Below are 18222 nucleotides of genomic sequence, written 5' to 3' on the forward strand. Positions count from 1 at the left end.
TTTGGCTCCACACAACCCACCCCTTCCCTCCTTGCCTGGTGCCCTGATGAGGGCATTGATTCCCAGAGTTGCCCTAAAGATGCAGGAGGCAGGAATAGCTTATGGGAGGCACGCTGGAGCTAAGACATGCTGGAGCACCAGAGGTCAGGGGTATGTTCCAGAGCCAGGCAGGTGGCCTGCATATAAACCTAGAGCTGGGAAGTTGGCAGGGGTCTTAGATTTCCTCCTGAAGATGTCTTAGTGACTCGGTCGTGTCCAGCTGTTTGCAATCCCATGGACTATAGTTAGCCAGCCTCCTCTGTCCATGGAATTCTTCAGGCAAGAATTCTGGAGTGGGTTGCCAGTCCCCTTTCCAGGGGATCTTCCCAACCTAGGGATAGAACCTGGGTCTCCTGCACTACAGGTAGATTCTTTTACCATCTGAACCACCAAGTTCTAAATGACTTAACCCTCTTTTTTTAAATTTGCATTTTGAGTGGCGACTTGGTACACGTGAACGGCAGCATGGCGGCCCATCGCTCAGGCCCGCTTAAGCAGCAGAATAAAGCGCATAAAGGCGGGCGGCATCGGGGTCGAGGGTCCGCGCAGCGAGACGGCAAGGGCCGTCTAGCACCGAAAACCCTCAGCAAGAAGGTGAGAAAAGATCTCAGCAGGGTGGACCAGAGGCATCGCGCCAGCCAGCTCCGAAAGCAGAAGAAGGAGGCGGTTTTGGCAGAAAAGAGACAGCTTGGCAGCAAGGATGGCCCTCCTCATCAGGGGATCTGCACACTGTGTTAGACATGGCTAAAGTGGCTGATACCATCCTGTTCCTCCTTGATGCACTAGAAGGCTGGGATAGCACCGGGGATTACTGCCTTTCTTGCCTGTTTGCTCAAGGCCTTCCCACCTATACGTTAGCTGTTCAAGGGATTTCTAGCCTCCCGCAGAAGAAACAAGTAGATGCCAGAAGAAAGCTAAGTAAAGCAGTGGAGAAGCGCTTTCCTGAGGACAAACTCCTCCTGTTAGATACTCAGCAGGAGGCAGGGATGCTGCTCAGGCAGTTGGCTAACCAAAAGCAACGGCATCTTGCCTTTCGAGATCGGCGTGCCTATCTACTTGCTCATGCTGCTGACTTTGTGCCTAGTGAAGAGAATGACTTGATGGGCACCTTGAAGATCTCAGGCTATGTTCGTGGGCAGGCTCTGAATGTAAATAGCGTGCTGCATATCATTGGACATGGTGATTTCCAGATGAAGCAGACAGATGCCCCTGTGGACCCTTTCCCTTTAAATCCGAGAGTGATCAGATCCTCAAAGGACTCAGGCACGGCAATGGAGATTTGTTCTGCAGATGCTGTAGCTGATATGGAGGAAGACCCGAAGGTTCTAATGAAGGCAGACCCTGATAGACAAGCATCTTTGCAAACAGAGGTTATCCCAGATCCAATGGAGGGGGAGCAGACCTGGCCCACAGAGGAGGAGCTGAGCGAGGCACATGACTTACTGAAGGGAAGTTCCAAGGTTGTAAAGAAGGTTCCCAAGGGAACATCCAGTTATCAAGCTGAATGGATTCTGGATGAGGATGGTGAAAGTGGTGGGGAAGGAGATGAGTACGATGATATAGAACACGAGAATTTTATGGAAGAGGAATCTCAGGACGAGGGTAGTGAAGAGGAAGAAGAGGAGGAACGTGAAACTATGACTATAGGAGAGTCTGTACGTGATGATCTGTATGATGAGAAAGTGGATGAAGAGGCTGAGGAAAAAATGCTGGAGAAATACAAACAAGAAAGACTGGAAGAGATGTTCCCAGATGAAGTAGATACCCCCCGTGATGTGGCTGCTAGAATTCGATTTCAGAAATACAGAGGCCTTAAGAGCTTCCGGACATCTCCTTGGGATCCTAAGGAAAACCTCCCTCGAGATTATGCTCGGATCTTTCAGTTTCAGAACTTTATTAATACCCGGAGACGCATCTTTAAAGAGATTGAAGAAGAAGTTGAAGGAGCTGAGGTTGGCTGGTATGTCACACTTCATGTCTCTGAAGTCCCTGTCTCAGTGGTTGAGCACTTCAAGTGAGGCACACCCTTGATTGCATTTTCGTTACTACCTCATGAACAGAAGATGTCAGTACTTAATATGGTGGTGAGCCGGCACCCTGGCAACACTGAACCTGTGAAAGCTAAAGAGGAGCTGATCTTCCACTGTGGATTCAGGCGCTTCCGAGCCTCACCTTTATTCTCTCAGCACGCTGCAGCGGATAAACACAAATTTCAGAGGTTCCTGACTGCAGATACAGCCCTGGTGGTGACAGTACATGCCCCGATCACTTTTCCTCCTGCGTCTGTGCTGCTTTTCAAACAGAACAGCAATGGAATGCACAGCCTCATTGCCACAGGCCACCTCTTGTCAGTGGATCCAGACAGGATGGTCATCAAGAGAGTTGTTCTGAGTGGTCATCCTTTCAAAATTTTTACTAAGACGGCAGTGGTGCGTTACATGTTTTTCAACAGAGAGGATGTACTGTGGTTTAAACCTGTGGAACTAAGAACAAAGTGGGGCCGCAGGGGCCACATCAAGGAGCCTTTAGGTACTCACGGTCACATGAAGGGCAGTTTTGATGGGAAGCTAAAATCTCAGGACACAGTACTGATGAATCTTTATAAGAGAGTTTTCCCCAAGTGGACTTATGATCCATATATACCAGAACCAGTCCCCTGGGTGAAAAGTGAGATTTCTTCAACAGTGCCTGAAATGGACACAGAGTAATGGATTCAGTGGGATTCTGTCTCACTGCTCCTAGTGAGCACTCTAGGGATGGGAGCCTGTAGGTTGTGGTTGCCCAGTTTGTGCTTTCTACTTAAGCCTACTTAAGGGCTCCTGCTCCTTTGTGCAGAAGACTTTTCTTGGCCTTGAGAAGGTGTCTCAGTTAAGTATGGATGTTTAGTTCAACTTAGTCCAAAAAAACCCATTAAATCTTACTGAAATACACATTCAAAAAAAATAAAAAAATAAAAAATAAATAAAATTTGCATTTTAAAAAGATGGTAGAGATAAGGGTTCCTGAGATCAGGTAGAACATTTGCATCTGATAATGGGGACTCAAAAGAAGTTTCTAACCTGGAGAGCTACTTGGTTATCTTAAATAGCTTGCAGAAGGAATCAGATATGGTTTGAGATCAAATCGAGGCCAGTGAAGACACAGGTACAATCATCCAGGTGAGAGAAGATAAAACCTGGGAAGCAATTACAGTGACAGGGAAAAAAGCAAACTTGGGTGGTTTAGGGAATTTCTGTTTTAAAGATGGGATTTGGTGCTTATTGATTAGAGTGGAGGGAGAAGGGAGGTGTGAGTGGACCTCTGTAAATGTCACAGTCCTTGAATGCTCCAGCTGTGGAGATCAGACCAGAGCAGCTTCTGACCTGAGGGCAGCTTCAGAGGCAGCAGTGGGACCTGGCTGGGTGGTGGCACATAACAACCTATTGGTTCACATAACAACCTAAAGCAGTGTTTCAAGAACACACGCCCCATAGTGAGATAGCCAGGGTTCAAGTATCAGATTCTCCACTTACTAATTTTTCTGCACCTCAGTTTCCTGATCTGTAAAGTGGGGAAGTTATGAGGACTAATGAAATTGATATTTATTAAGCATGTGTAACAGTGCCTATAAAAGGGGTTGTGTAGAACTTCATTCAGTAAATGGAGCTCCAATTCCAAAAAAAAAAAAAAATGGAGCCCCAAACCCAAAGTAAAAACCAAGCCTAAACAGTTTAACCATGTCTCTTCTCTGGCCTCATTTATCCATCTACATAAAATAAGGGGCTAAAAAATAATAATAATAAAAAATAAGGGGCTAAATGAAAAAAGAAAACAAAATAAAAAAAATTTAATAAAAACAATAAAATAAAGGGCTAGACAGATAGTCTCTAATCCTGCAAGTGCTGTTTTCTTGATTTTCTGGGGGTGGGGGGTTGAGCTTGGCCTGAGTGTGTTACACACACGCAATGACTTGCTAAGACAAGCTCCTACCAGCTTTCGAGGGCCAATTATTAAATTTTCAGGAAATTTTCAGGATTGAACAACTGCTGGTAACTTGAAATTGGCTACAGTGGGAATATTTACACTCCGGAAATAGGCAAATGCTACAAACTAGGCCTTTCCCACTGCCCTCCTCCCCGACACCAGTGGTGAGATCCTTCCCCTCAACCAACACATAGACTTGCCTTCCAACACTGTCATCAGTGATAGAGAATCACAGGTCTCTTGGGCCCCCAGGGTCCTAATCACAGAATCTGCCCCAGCACAGCCAGCCCCGCTTGCTCAGGCATGCACAGGGCGGGCAGCAGAAGACACAGGCCTGAGCAGAGCAAACTGGTTGTTCTCAGACTCAGGGTACACTGGGTAGTGGCTAAGATACTGGAGTCTCACACACCTGGGATGTTATTCCAGTTAGATCTCTCTTGGCTGTGTGGGTTTAGCCAAGTTTCTCGCATACTGGGGCTCAGTTTCCTTATCTGTAAAATGGGGACAGGGGGCTTCCCTGGTGGTCCAGTAGTTAAGACTGTGCTCCCACTGCAGAGGGCATGGATTCTAACCCTGGTTGGGGAACTAAGATCCCACATGCCACATAGCCCCCAAATTTAAAAATACTAATTAAATAAAATGGGGACAGTCCTGACCCAGCAAGATGGTTTCCAGGATTAAGTGAGAATGCCATCAAGTTGAGAGGAAAACTTCCACACCTGGGTCTGGTACAGACAGGTATTTAGTAAATGTTAGCCAATGCTGTTGTTACACCTCCACACACATTCTGGCTGAATGCTCCCTCTCACTCTGCATCCTGGAACGGAAGGGCTCAGTGAGTTGCTCAGAACAAAGGCAGAAACAGGCAGCTCAGTTTTCCAGCTTTTATGAAAATTAATAACATTAATAGATCACAGACATATACATACATACAGACTGCTATGTACATGGTCATTAAGTTATTAATTAGTCTCTGTATACAACGTTTCTACATTAGTGTTCCAGGCTAGGCCCGATCAGTCCTTGGCATATTCACAGTAGCAGTCCCGGGGCTTGGCCCCCAGGGTGGTCACAGGGAGGCCGGTGACTGATGCCCGCCCCATGATAGGCACAGGAGGTGTCCTGGGTTGCTTACTATGAAGTCTTTAGCTCCCTTCCTGGCATCTGGAGACCAGCTATTCAGGGAGCAGGCAAGCGGGCCTCGAGTCTTTGTGCGGCCTGGTGACCCAGGCCCTGTATATAGTGGCTTTGGGACATCCAGTAGGCACTAGAGGATGCTGGCCAGTTCTGTAGAGTCTGTGTCAGAGCAGCCCGAGCTGCTAGCCTCTTCCCTGCAAGAACCAGAGGAGACAGGTTAGAGGAAGCATCCTTACTCACCTGCTTGTTCCCCGAGGGATCTTGGCTCTGCAGGCTTAGCTGACTGCCAGGTTAGTCTAAGTCACAGGACAGTGTTTGTTCACTCCCATTCAGCCCAGAAACTGCTGGTAGGTTTGTTCACTGTTCCTGCTGCCCTCAAGGCACCCCAAGCTCCAGTACTACACCCTGGCCTGGGCGGGTTGATGAGCAGGCGTAACTTACTCCACCCTGCCCTACGGTCTTCACACTGAGGTCCTGCATGCCAGGAGAGCTGTGAAGAGTGTGGGCTCTGGAGTTAGAACACAGGGGCTCAACCCCCAGGTCTGCCCTTTATCACTTGTCACCCTTCCTGGTTAAGCCTCAGTTTCTTCATCTGCAGAGTGTGAATCACAGGAATCTCTGACGCCCAAGGCTATTAAGATGACTACAGGAGATCATGAGTACACTCTTTAAAATGTAGACCTCTTAGGTGACAGGGATTTTTGTTTGTATCATTCACTAGACCAAGGCCTGGCAAGTAGGCTTCCCATATACATACTTGTTGAATGAATAAATGTAAAACCACTCAGCATAAGCAGACAGCAAAGGGCTCGAGAAACATTAACTAGACTTCCCCAGGGGTCCAGTGGTTAAGAATCCACCCTCCAATGCAAGGGGATGTAGTCTTTAGCTCCCTTCCTGGCATCTGGAGACCCATCAATTCGATCCCTGGTTGAGGAACTAAGATCCGATATACAGAGGGGCAACTAAGCCCGCATACTGCAACTAGAGAGGCCCCATGCCACAACTAGAGAAGCCTGCATGCCACAACAAAGATTCTATGTGCTGCAACTAAGACTCGATGCAGCGAAATAAATAAGTATTTTTAAAAAATAAAATAGTCACACACACAAAAAGATACATCAACTGCCATTGTGATGAACTGGCAGAGGGGAAGGGCAGAGGAGGAGCGGTGGAGGGGAAGATGTGTGGGAGGCAGATCTGAGCTTGGCCGCTCCAGGAGGAGCTTTTCAAGGGCTTAGACTGGATGATGCCCTTTTGTCCACCAACCATCCCTTGCCCCCTCACCTCAGAGCCTGCAGGGCCTTCTTGTTCTGCCGCCTCTTCTCCTCGTCAATGGGGTAGAGCTTGAAGAGCAGCAGGCCTATGAGGATGAGGACTATGGGAGCCATGGTCACCAGCATCTTCAGCGTGAACTTGACACGTGCCGGCTGGGAGCAGCCACGGGTCTGGTACCCGGTGAAGCTGTGGGGCCCAGTGGTTAGGGGAGTGGTGAGGAGGGGGCACCTGGGGCCTGCCCCTGCCCAGCACTACCCAGACCCCCACCCCACTCACTCCAGACTGAGGGTGGAGATGCCCAGAGAGACGCCAGAGGCAAACTTGGTGAAGAAGACGTAGAAGGAGAAGAAGATGGGCTCGGTCCCGTGGATGTGGGGCTGCTTCAAGTGGAAGTCATCAATGACGTCGGGCAGCATGGACCTGCACACAGTGGTGGCAGCCGTGAGCACCCTCCCACCCAGCTACCCCAGGCCTCCGCTAGCCCGTGTGGTCCAGGTCAATAAGAGCACTCCTCTGGGAGCTGGCGGTTCTATAGTACACACACACCATTCAATGAGGAGATGGCAACTTCACGTGACACAAAAAAGAAGGCCTCTTCCTCTGAGGTGAAGTAGCCCCACATGTAGTTGCTCAACTGGGCAAGTAAAGTGCAGGGTTTGAAACCCCATTTCCCACCCTGACTAGGTGTGCTCAAGCAGTTCACAATCTGTACAATTGTACTGGGAGGACCTGCCCCTCTCCCAACCTGGACCTGCAGAATGGCCCGCAGAAAGGGAAGCTTCTTTCCTCCATGGATTCTCCCTAAGGAGTTTCAGAACCGGGGAGCTGGGAAGCTGGGGAACATACCAAGGTGGACCTATATATATACATACACACACACACTTACCACGGTAGTAAGAAGGCAGCTGCTACACTGATGCCGGCTGCCACAGCCACCACGTATGTGATAATCAGGTTACTCTCCATGAGGGCCACCAAGATGAGAAATGGCACTGCTGACTAGGAGAGCGGGTGTAGGAGGGTGAGTCAGCTGGGACGCTCCCGGCAGTCACCCCCAGGTCAGCCGAGGCCCTACCCCTTCAGCCCCGCTCACCGAGATTCCAACGTACACAGCTGTCTTTTTGCCAAACCGGGTTAGGAACCATTGCCAGATGGGGATGGTGACTGTGGCTGAGAACTGTGGAGGGGCAAAGGGGGTGAAGGAAGTGGGTTAGAGCCCTGGAATCCCTCTTGCCCTTCCCAGGACTCCAAAGGTGCTGCTAGCCCTGACCAGGAGCAGTCAGATGCCATCTCCTGGATTGCTCCACGGCAGCTGATGGCTCTTCAAGGGGCTGGGACAAAGTCCTGATCTTATCTGCTGCCCTCTAAGCACAGAACTCTGAGTTCTGGCCTCCACATCTTTGCTTTCGCTATGCTTCCTACTTGAACATCTAACCCCAATCCTTTCTTTTTTCCCCAGTGTTACTGAGATATAATTGACAAGAACATTGTACTAGTTACTAGTTCAAGGTGTACAATATAAAGATAATTTAAAAATATTTGTCTGTGCCAGGTCTTAGTTGCAGCATGTGGGATCTTTTTTTTTCCCCCATAGTTGCAGCATGCAAACTCTTAGTTACAGGATCTTCAGTGGCAGCATGTGCATTGGGAACATGGAGTCTTAGCCACTGGACCACCAGGGAAGTCCCAATAAAGATTTGATATATGTACCCAAACTTTTTTTCATAGTCCTACCTAAGCAACTGTAGGTCAGATCCAAATGTTCTGAGAAGCCTCCCTCATCCCTCATGACCTTGGGCCAGTCTGGGAAACATTCTCTGGCTTTCCAAAGAATCATCTCACAGCCTAAGCCACTTCAGCCACCCTTGGGGCCCCACACGCACCATGATTGCCAGGAGCAGATTCTGGAATTCGTTCCGAAAGCCCAAGGTGTAGGTACAAAACAAGGCAAAGTTCCCCTCCACCAGCTGGTGGCCAGGATGGCGTAGCAGGAAGGAGGACAAAGAAACAGATGATGCTGGAGCTGAGCCTCGAAGACTCTTCGCATGTTTGGGGGACCTCTGCTCACCCCACTCCCATTCCACCTGTCCCTCAGGCCCTGTCACATTCTAAGGCCTATCCCATCCTCTATTGCACTCCCTCATCAGGCTGAGCATATCAGAGCCACACTCACCATGAAAGCCAAGGAGGTGAAGAGGAAGCCGGCAATAAGCTTGATGTACGGCCCATGGCTCATGACCAGCCGGAGGCCCCGAAAGAAGGGCATCTGCTTGGTCTGCTGAGTCTCGTAGGATTCTGGGAGCCAGAGGGGACAGTGAGCAGGAGCAGAGGCCCCTCCCAGAGTTTGAGGCCCAGGCAGAGGGACAAAAACTGCCCCATGATGGGGCCTGCACCCCTCCCTGGGACCCCTCACCTCTCTGTTCCCGCACGCCCAGGGTCAGGATGACAGCACAGATGACATAGATAGAGGCAATGACTCCTGCCGCCAGCAGGTATGCATTTTGCTATAAAGCAGGTAAAGATCACATAGAGACACAGTCAGTCTGATTTCATCCCAGCTCCCAGCAGCTCTACTCAATGACCTTGGATTAGTCCCTTCTCTGGGGGCCTCTCTGTCTCCATCTGTAAAATGGGAAAGTTAGCCTGGGCCTACTGCTGCTTCCCAAGGCTGGAACAAGTCCAGATGAACAAAAGGCTAAGAAGGCCAGGATGTGGAGTCTGAAAGCCCGTAGTTCAAATCTCCCCAAACCTAGTTTCTGCAACTCAGTAGCTATATTACATTGGACAAATTATTTAGCCTCTCAGTGCATCAGTTTCCTTATCTGCAAAGTGGCCATATTAAAACTGTATGTAACAAATGCCCAATAAATTACCAACCCTAGCCATTATTACTATTCTGAGGATAACTGCAAACCACCCCATCATTCCTCATCTTCCCCCATCCCTGCCCTGCCAAGGACTCACCGTTTCTTTGATCGAGGTGGAGCTCTGCGTGCGATTGACTGTAGAAGCATTGGCATCTGGGATACAAGGCGAATCTGCTTGGCCCACGATCTGCCCCTGGATTGCTGTGCCCAGCACTGTACCTAATACCTCCACGGTCATCCCTGAGCAGAAAAAAAGAAGTCCTTTGGAAGGGCCGCATGGCTTGTGGGCCCCCAGGGAGGAAGGTCAGATGGATAGAAGCCCCAGAAGCTCACGCCCCAGGTGACGGAAACAGCTCCAGATGGAATGGTTATAGGGTGGTAGGGTAGATGGCACCTTGGCTTAAAGTTGTGACGTTGCTGTGTGACCACTGCCTGGTCCTTGTACCTCTCTGATCTCAAGAGAGCAATCAGTTATTTTTTAGTATGGTTTCACACCTACTCCCAAGAGCAGAGAGCTGAGCCCATAAGGGAAGAAACATGGTAGGAGGGTCAAGGAGTGGGGGACCCTGGGTCCCTGGTGGGTGGGATCAGTGGGCTGGGGAAACTTACGATAGGCAGTGGCAGAATCACGCTCACTCTGCTCCGTGCTGATGAACATGGTGAGAGCTGAGTAGGGAACGTGGAAACACTGGCATGGAAGAGAGGCCCTCGGCCAGTCAGACGATGGACAGACAGATGTGGCTTTGGGCACCAACCCCGGAGGCCCCAGGGACTTCCTTCCCTGCCCACACTCACCGTGACCAGCGTTTCAAAGAGGCAGTAGAAAAGCAAGTACCACAGGGTCTGGCCCTGGTGGAAGTCGGGCACGAACCAGATGAGGAAGTAGGCGATGATGGCCACGGGTGTGGAGAAGATGATCCTGAGGAAGGGGAGAGTCTGAGTGGGGGCTGGATGTCGGGCCTGGCCTGGACTCTTCGGCAGCCCCACAGAGTGCCCGACAGGAAGGAAATTCCTCCCTCTGGATCCACCCACCCTGGGGTCTCTGGGAAGGTACTGATGGCCAACCCTGGAAGGCCAGACTGAGAGAGGGTTCTGGCCTACAATTCCGAGCATGGAGCATGAGGTCAGACCCTCCCAAGGCTTGCCTGCCTCTCCCCAGGGGTGAAGGCTCCAGAGACGGGGGCTTTCTATAGGCTCGGGGATAAGAATGGAGGCTGAGACTTCGGGGAGAAGAAGCAGCCCCAATGCTGGGGTTCTCACCACTGTGTGTACACACGGGACGAGGGAGGCCAACTCCAGGGGAAGGTTTCCTTCCGGAGCGGCCACAAGGGAGGACTGGGCCCCACGAAATAACTATAAGCGGGGGTGGGGGTGGCAAAGGTCTGCCTCCCCACATGTGAATCCCATGGTCCAGAAAGATCCCACATGCCACAGAGCAACTAAACCCATGCCCCACTACTGAGCCTGTGCTCTGCAACAAGAGAAGCCCACCACCATGAGAAGCCCATGAACTGCAGCTAGAGAGAGGTCCCTGTTCACTGCAACTGGAGAAAGCCCATGAGCAGCACCCAGGGCTCCGTGCTGTCAAACATAAAATAAATAAAATCTTTAAAAAAAAAAAAAAAGAAAAGGCAGCTGAGAACCAAGGCCATGGAGAACCGTGGTTAGAAGAAAGGCCCACAATTCAGGGATCCAGTTCTGGCTCTACTACTAACTATTAATAACTTGGTCTTGGGCAAGTTATTTAACTGCTCTGAGACTCATTTTCTCATCTGTAAAATGAGAGTAGTAAGAACACCTACCTCACCTTCAACATTTACTCAAGAAATATTCAAGTGCTAACTCTGAGCTGAGCGCTATTCTAATGACTTGGGATGTATCAGGAAACAAAACATACAAGTCACTGCCCTCATGACATTTACATGCTAGTTGGCAAACAAAAAACAAACATAAGATATATACTATCCAGCCTTAAAAAGGGATGAAATTCTGAAACATGCTACAATATAAACCTAGAAGTGACACAAAAAGACAAATCTGGTATGATCTCACTTAGATGAGTCAGATTCATAAACAGAAGACAATTGGTTACCAGGGGCTGGAGGGGAAGAAGAAATGGAGAGTTAGTGTTTAATGGGTACAGAGTTTCAGTTTGGAAAAAGTTCTGGAGATGGTTGTGCAACAGTGTGACCATACTTAATGCCACTGAATTGTACACTTGAAAATGGCTAAAACGGTAAATTAAAAAATTTTTAAATAGTCTTTTATCACACACACACACACAAAAGCTACATAATGTATTAGATGGTAATTAAGTGCTGTGGAAAATAGGAAGCAGGCTGAAAGGGATTAAGAGTATGGGGGTACAATCCATAGCCAAGTGGACAAAGTTGCCCTCACTGAGAAGGTGACCTCTGTGCCAAGATGAGAGGGAGTTGGCCTTGCAGAGCTTGCGGGGCAAGGGTGCTCAGGCCGGAAATGTGCTCCAGCAGGTCTGGGAAGTAGCAAGGAGGTCAGGGGGCTGGAGTATGGGAGATGGAATTAGATGAGCTTGGAGAGGAAATGGGATACCAGGGCTCTACAGGCCATTGTAAGGACTTTGCCTCTGCGTCATTGGGTTGAAGTAGTTAATATTAAGATGTAGAAAAGCACTTGGGACACAGTGAGTGCTGTGATTATCATGCCAGGAGAGCCCAGCAGGAGACTTCAGGGAGCTGTAAAAGCCCTGGGCTGGGACTCCCACCTCAGTCCAGCCCTGCTGCTTCTCCCATGTGACCATGCTGACAGCCTGCCTCTCACTGGACGGCCTTGGGAACTCCAGAAAAGTGTTTGTCAAAGTCTTCCTGGTTTGAAAAGGAAGACTTAAATGCTGACTGAGGGCAGGGGCTGATCTGAGGCCTAGGAGGAGGCGGGGGCGGTCCCGGGGCTCATGAATCCCTGCCTGGAAGGCCCAGCCTCTTCTTACACTGAAAGGAGAAGGGGTCCCAGGTCCTAACAGGTATGGATGGAGAGGAGGGTCATGTGTATTACATGGCAGCCTTCAGCACGCACTCAGACGGGGGTGGGGGTACCACTCAGAGAGATATTGCCAGGAGGTCCCACCCAGACAGCTGAGGACATGTCCAGAGACATGCGTCAAATCAGAAACCAGCCCGAAGGGCCCTCAGCTACTTCACCAAGCTGGCTGCCACACCTGCCCAGGCAGGCAAGATGGCCTCAGATCCTACCTCCCACAGGGAGGGCTTCCTCCCCTCCCCCTCCCTCGACCCACCCCAGCCCTCCCCTTCCCTCCCAAATCCTCCCAGAACAAGGGCTCCTCTGGCAGCCCTCGCCAAAATACTCCCGTCCAAGCGGCCGGGCTGAGGAAGCTGAGGAACCCAAAGTGACTGAAAGTAACCCGGGTTACTGCTGCCTCAGGCTGGCTGCCTGCCATTGGCTGTGCCTCATGAGGAGATGTGGCAGCAGGGCCCCGCCCCCACCGGCTGTCAGGGAGGCGGGTACAAGGGCCCAGTCTCAGGGGCCAGGCTCCCTAGGAGCCCCAGCATCTTGCGCAGGTAAGGCAGGCTCTCCAGTCCCCTGGCCCCGAAGCCTGGATCAAAGGCCTCAACCTGGGCCTTCGCCAGGGGCTGGCGGGATTTTGGAGGGAGGGGGGCCTCGTGGGAAAGGAAGCTGTGTTGGGGGGGCAGGGACTGTGGGAAGAGCTTTGAAGGCCTTGAAGGCCGGAGACCAGGTATGGGCGCCCCTGGGGCAGGAAGGCGCCCACTTGAGCCTGGATGGGCCAGAGATGAAAGGGGTATGTCCTCCTCCCCCCCAACCACCAAGCAGGATGTCCTGGAGGGAACCAGAGCTCCGGCCTGTTCGCCTGTCCCTTGTGCCTGCCTTTGCCGTCTGATCTGTGGCACCACCTCCCCCAACCCTGCCTCACAGTCTGAAGCTGAGGAGTGTAGGCTTTGTATCAAAGGAAAAGGTTGTTCTCAGGGTCCAAGAGGCCAGAGGTTATGCACTCCCATTCTCGGTTTCATCTTCCACCCTTACCCCACCTCCAGGAGCTACTCTGCAGTGATGCCCAGTTATATATTGCTTAATATGTGTCAGGCACTGTTCTAAGTACGTTATATGCTGTGTGTATGTATTAGTCACTCGGTCATGTTCAACTCTTTGCAACCCCATGAACTGTAACTCACCAGGTTCCTCTGTCCATGGAATTCCCCAGGCAAGAATACTGGAGTGGGTTGCCATTCCCTTCTCCACAGGCTCCTCCCAACCCAGGGATCAAACCCACATCTCCCACACTGCAGGCAGATTCTTTACTGTCTGAACCACCAGGGAAGCCAGGTACATTATATATTACAAAATTTAATTCTCACCACAACCCAGTGAGGAAGGCATAATTATTATCTCCACTGTGCAGATGAAGGAACTTGAGGCCGAGGTGTTAAATGTCTTGCCCAAGGTGGTACAGCTGTAAGTGGTCAAGTTGGTATTAAAACTGAGGCAGGCTGGCTCCACAGTGTAACCTTTCAACCACTATAGGAAGTGATGGAGTGGGAAAGGTTAGAATTCCAGTTTCATGGAAGGGATAGGACCTTGGGGAGGAATGGGGCCTGAGACAGGGGAATCTGCTCAGTCTAACAGCTGGACCAGCCTGAACTGGCAAGAGTTCCAGTGCCCATGACTGGGCCAGCTGAGGCCTTGCTGAGGCTTTTGCCACCATTCCTTCTTCTCACCTCCCAGTCTGTGACAAACAAGAGGGAAGGACCATGGGGTAGCAGACACACCAGAGGCCCCGCCTTCTACCGACCTGAAAGACCATCTTCTACTCACCAGGGCATGAGGCGGCCCAGGCGGGTCCAGGGAGATTTGCTAATGCAGAAGCCCACCAGGGGGTCTGTGATGGCATCCCAAGCTCGGCCCACGAATAGGATGATGGAAGCAGAGAAAGGATCCACCTGGGATGAGGAACAGGAAAAAGATGACGCCCTCTTCCTTCATCTGAGGGGCAACATCAACCCTCACTGATGGGCAAAAGCAGGGTTCCCTCCCCACTTCGGCCAGGCCATTAGAACCCTGTACCGCTCCTACCCAGGCCTCAAGCATCACTACTTGCCTTGTGAATAATGACAACAACAGTTCCCCAGCAGCAGCGGTACTATGTGTCTCCTGAGAAACTTTTCCAGATTCGCCCCCTTCTGTCCTCCTCTCCACTGCCCTTGAAAACTCTTCATTAGAATGAATCCAGACTGCATTTCCTTGTCTCCCTCTCACAAGCCCCTAACCACTTGATGCCAGAACAAGCATTTGAGGGACTTCCCTATGGCCTAGTGGCTAAGACTCTACGCTCACAATTCAGGGGGCCCAGGTTTGACTCCTGAAGGGGGAATAAGATCCCACATGCTGCAACTAAATGTAACTAAGATGCAGCGCAGGCAAATAAAAGCAGAGATAGCATTTGCTGGGTCACCACAGTGGCCCTCAGTTTTCCCATCTGTATAATGGTGTTATGATCCCCGTCTTACAGGGTCGAGCTCTATCTTGGATGTGGAAAAAGGATTAAATAGAAAAAATGTTGAGAAGGTAGGCTGTTACTATCACTACCCATTAAAGTTATACTTCTGCCTCCAGAACTTCTCGGCTTATAGACAATTTTTCTGGACTCTTCTTCATTCATCAAGGCTCTGCTATTACTATCACTCTAGGAAGATGGAGAGGACTTTCCTCATCTGACTTTTCTAACTTTTTACATTTTGACAGGGGGTTGGTCATATTTGTACCCCACTTAGGACCCAGGGCATGGGAGTCGCTTGAAAACTAGCTGCTTAAAGGGAGTCATTTGTCCTTTCTGGGGCTCAGGGATCCCCATCTGTAAGTGAATACCACTAAGATGCCTTGTTTGGAAAGTCCACTTTCCAAACTGGTGTGTGCACCCTGAGAGTCTTGGCAGTTTGGCCTCCCATTCCTGCAGCAGACAAGGTGAATTCTCAGGATGCCAGGCTGCTGGCTGAGGAGCCCTGTGACACCCTAAGTACCCTATGAGGGCCCCTCTGTCCACTTGCATGCCTCTGCTCCTTAGCTGAAGGTGGGATGCACCTCGTCCACAGGCCTGACAACATCCACCAACCCCTGAGCCAAGCCAGCTGACTGCTGTCCAGCTGGGGACATGGTGTGCCAGTCTCTTCTAAGAACATCACAGCGGGCTTTATTCTCTCACACCATTGCCTACCCCTCCAGGCTCTGTTGCTCTTGCCAGGCAAGGAGGAGTTGCCTGACCTTGCCAGCTAAGACTCCTGGGGCTAAGAGACTCCCTTTCTGGATACTCTCCAAAGCCTTACTTCTAATCCACTGTGACTCTGAGAGGCAGAAGTGTAGGGGTGCCTAGTCCCATTTCCCAGTTGAGGGAAAAAACCCTAGCCTAGAGTCCATAGTCTCTCCCACTTTGGGATGATGGAGGAGCCATAGGGAGTTCAGTTGACTCACCTGAGCTACATCCAACAGGTAGATCTGTAGGAAGAACCCCAGGGCACATCCTGTCACCTGGTAAGGGGCTCCTCCAACTGCATAGCAAAGTTTGTTGCAAATGGACAACTGCTTTTTCTTCTTTGGTTCCTTCTGGGAAGAAGAGGAAAGAATGAAGAGACCCACGAGACTGGCCTCCATCCTAGAACTTTCCAGAGCCAGGACCATCCCTCTAACCAACTCAGCCAGGAAGGATAAGTCTGCCTTGCCCTGTTCCCACCCAGGGAGAGCTCACTTCTCACAAGAAAAGAGAGGTCTTCTCTGTGTTTAAAAATCTGGAAAAGGCAAATTCATACTGAGGAAGTAGCCCCTAAGCCACCTCACCCCAACCCCAGATCCTTACCAGTGTACCATCCCTTAATGACTCCTCCCAAGGCCTCAGTCATGTTTCTTTCCAAGTTGAAGGGGGAGTATGCTCCAGCAGTGAACCTGTCCCCACCTAGCACCAACTGCCACAACCTGAAAATCCTCTTGCTGCCAAAAGCTGCCTTAAGCCCAGGCCTGGCTCCCACCATGGTTCAGAGGGTAGAACCCACCTGCCTACTGGGTGAGAGCTCTAGAGATCTGTAAGGGCCCAGCCCAGTTGGCTGTAGGCACAGCTGTTCCTTCCATCTGTCCCAGAGCCTCCCTGGCCCCTGGAGGCAGCCAGACCTTCAGGCAAACCCAGGAGATGTCCTACCCTTCCTCTCCCTGCCCCCCTCTCCCAGAGCGCAGGGGATCTTGTTGTGGCGACTGGGGGATAGGGGGGGTAGGAAGGCCTCTAGGTGCTAGGTTGGGCACTCTCTGGGTGGGGCACTAGGGAGGTTAAGGTTGCCCAGGGAAAGTAGATTACTCATACATTGCAGCAGCATTAATTGCTTACCCAGGCTCCTTCCAAAGATCGGTTAATAAAATTAAAACGGAAAGGTAGTCACCTCCCAGGCAGATATATTGCCTGGGATCCCTCTCTGGGGAAGCCTGATGTCACTGGGTCCTTCATTACGTCCAGAGAGCTGGGAACGGGACCGAAAGTCAAGACAGGCAAAGCGCAGTGTACGCGCGACCCGATACCTCCACTCACAGAGAGCCTACCGGATGCGGCTCCTTTAAGAGCAGAGCTCTTGTTTTATGAATGAACTTGATCGGCCCTCTCCGCAGAGTTGAGAAGCTAGCGTAGGATGTGGGGGTGGGGAGTAGGCGGATGAGAGATGGGGGACCAAGGTAGTTTCCCATATTTCTGGGGTCTCCCTGCCGGCTAGGGCAGCAAACTTCAGCGGCTGATCACAGAGGAACGGAAAGCTGCTAGGCAGAGCCGGGCACCACGTGGAGCTCCCAGTAAGGCTGCTCTCCAGAAATGCCCAGAGCTGGGGTGGGCAAAGGGGGGGGGGGGGGGGGGGCTGGTGCCTACAAACCTTTTCCATCATTCCCCGACTCCAGGGCACCCCCAGGACTCTCTCCTGCCTCGGTTCTTCTGTTTCTGGCTTAGCCCAATGTGTCCCAGAACCAGGCTTATCCCGCGACGCCCCCATCTCATCCTGGCCCCCCATCCCAGACCCTCCACCTGGGGTTGCGGGGACCTCACCTTCACCTGGACCGGGCGTTCACCGGCTTGGAGGATGCCGGTGGGCAGAAGTCCCGCGGCGGAGCCGCTCTCGGCGCCCTCTCCTTTGGCCATGACCCGCGGGCCACGCCGCCCGGGGACCGGGAGGCCGGGATGCTCCTCTGCTCCGCGGGCCTCCGCTCCGCCCGGGCTCGCGTTGTAGTTGTAGCCGCCGCCGCCACTTCGGTCGCCGCTCACTAGTTAACCCCGCAGGCGGCTGGGCGAAGCACTCACTCCCCTGCACGCCCCCCGCGCCTCTTAAAGGTTCGCCCAGCCCTCTCTGATCTGGCCAATCCTGGAGCTTTGCTACCCCGCCTCCAGCCAATCCTGGAGCCCGCCGGTCCTCCCGCCTGCCCAAACCACCCGGCTGCTAGCTGGTGCCATCCAGCCACGTTCTCTAGTCCGGAACCCGTATCCGGCTGCGCGCGCTCCGCGCAACCTCGGGGGAAGGCTTGGAGACCCACCTGACGCGCGCGAGAAAACTGAAGACCAAGGCTAAAAGTGACCTGCCCAGGGACCCCCGGAGTGAGTTCTCCCAGAGCCAGATCTACACCTCATGACTTCGGGCCCGCAGGTCCAGGAAAAGTAGGGGCTCCAAAGCCCACTGCCCCCCTTTAACGTCTGGAGTCAAATCGAGTCTCCTGCTCTAAACCTGGAGTACGTAGAGCTGGCACTTTCCTAACCGACGCCCCTCTCTTTCCCCAAGATGGACTATTTCTTCTTACGGACAGTGGCATCTTTGGGGCCCTCATGATGGAGAGAAAGGCAAAGTGAGGTAACGAGGCAGGCAGAGGCAACGCGTCGCCTCGGGCAGAAAGCCCCCAGTTTGTGGAAGGGAGTCGAGAC

General features: G+C 51.7%; 2 protein-coding genes across 6 annotated transcripts; one reads left to right on the forward strand and one right to left on the reverse strand.

Annotated features, from left to right (window-relative positions):
• Positions 1–480: 480 nt before the first annotated feature.
• LOC133041533 (pre-rRNA-processing protein TSR1 homolog) lies at positions 481–2963 on the forward strand. Its single transcript, XM_061122289.1, is given in 2 exon segments — positions 481–751; positions 754–2963. Coding segments are annotated over 2 exon segments (2241 nt in total). The 5' UTR covers positions 481–504; the 3' UTR covers positions 2748–2963.
• Positions 2964–4878: 1915 nt separating this feature from the next.
• Positions 4879–17610, reverse strand: MFSD2A (MFSD2 lysolipid transporter A, lysophospholipid). 5 transcript variants are annotated; one of them, XM_061122293.1, is made up of 14 exons: positions 17365–17610; positions 15759–15887; positions 14109–14233; positions 10080–10203; positions 9894–9972; positions 9382–9524; positions 8831–8921; positions 8591–8712; positions 8301–8384; positions 7511–7594; positions 7304–7416; positions 6694–6837; positions 6427–6603; positions 4879–5333 (listed from the first exon to the last, which is right to left on the reverse strand). In XM_061122293.1, the coding sequence occupies exons 1-14, from the start codon at positions 17449–17451 to the stop codon at positions 5270–5272; spliced, it is 1566 nt and encodes a 521-aa protein (XP_060978276.1). In that variant the 5' UTR covers positions 17452–17610; the 3' UTR covers positions 4879–5269. The 5 variants fall into 5 exon arrangements, with proteins under 5 accessions (XP_060978276.1, XP_060978275.1, XP_060978274.1 ...); XM_061122292.1 differs by having other exon boundaries at positions 15759–15890; XM_061122291.1 differs by having other exon boundaries at positions 17359–17610.
• Between the last annotated feature and the right edge of the window lie 612 nt (positions 17611–18222).

The sequence above is a fragment of the Dama dama genome, chromosome 20 (genome assembly GCF_033118175.1).
Source record: "Dama dama isolate Ldn47 chromosome 20, ASM3311817v1, whole genome shotgun sequence".
Taxonomy (NCBI): domain Eukaryota; kingdom Metazoa; phylum Chordata; class Mammalia; order Artiodactyla; family Cervidae; genus Dama; species Dama dama.

What these genes read in the sequence shown, in the direction of transcription:
- MFSD2A (XM_061122290.1), bottom strand. Translation starts at nt 17,451, where the DNA reads ATGGCCAAAGGAGAGGGCGCCGAGAGCGGCTCCGCCGCGGGACTTCTG. An exon ending in GGGCGTGCGGGAACAGAGAG is followed by an intron (nt 8,713 to 8,830) that starts GTGAGGGGTCCC and finishes TCTGGCTCCCAG; the next exon opens with AATCCTACGAGACTCAGCAG. An exon ending in TCACCTCCTTGGCTTTCATG is followed by an intron (nt 8,385 to 8,590) that starts GTGAGTGTGGCT and finishes CCTGGCCACCAG; the next exon opens with CTGGTGGAGGGGAACTTTGC.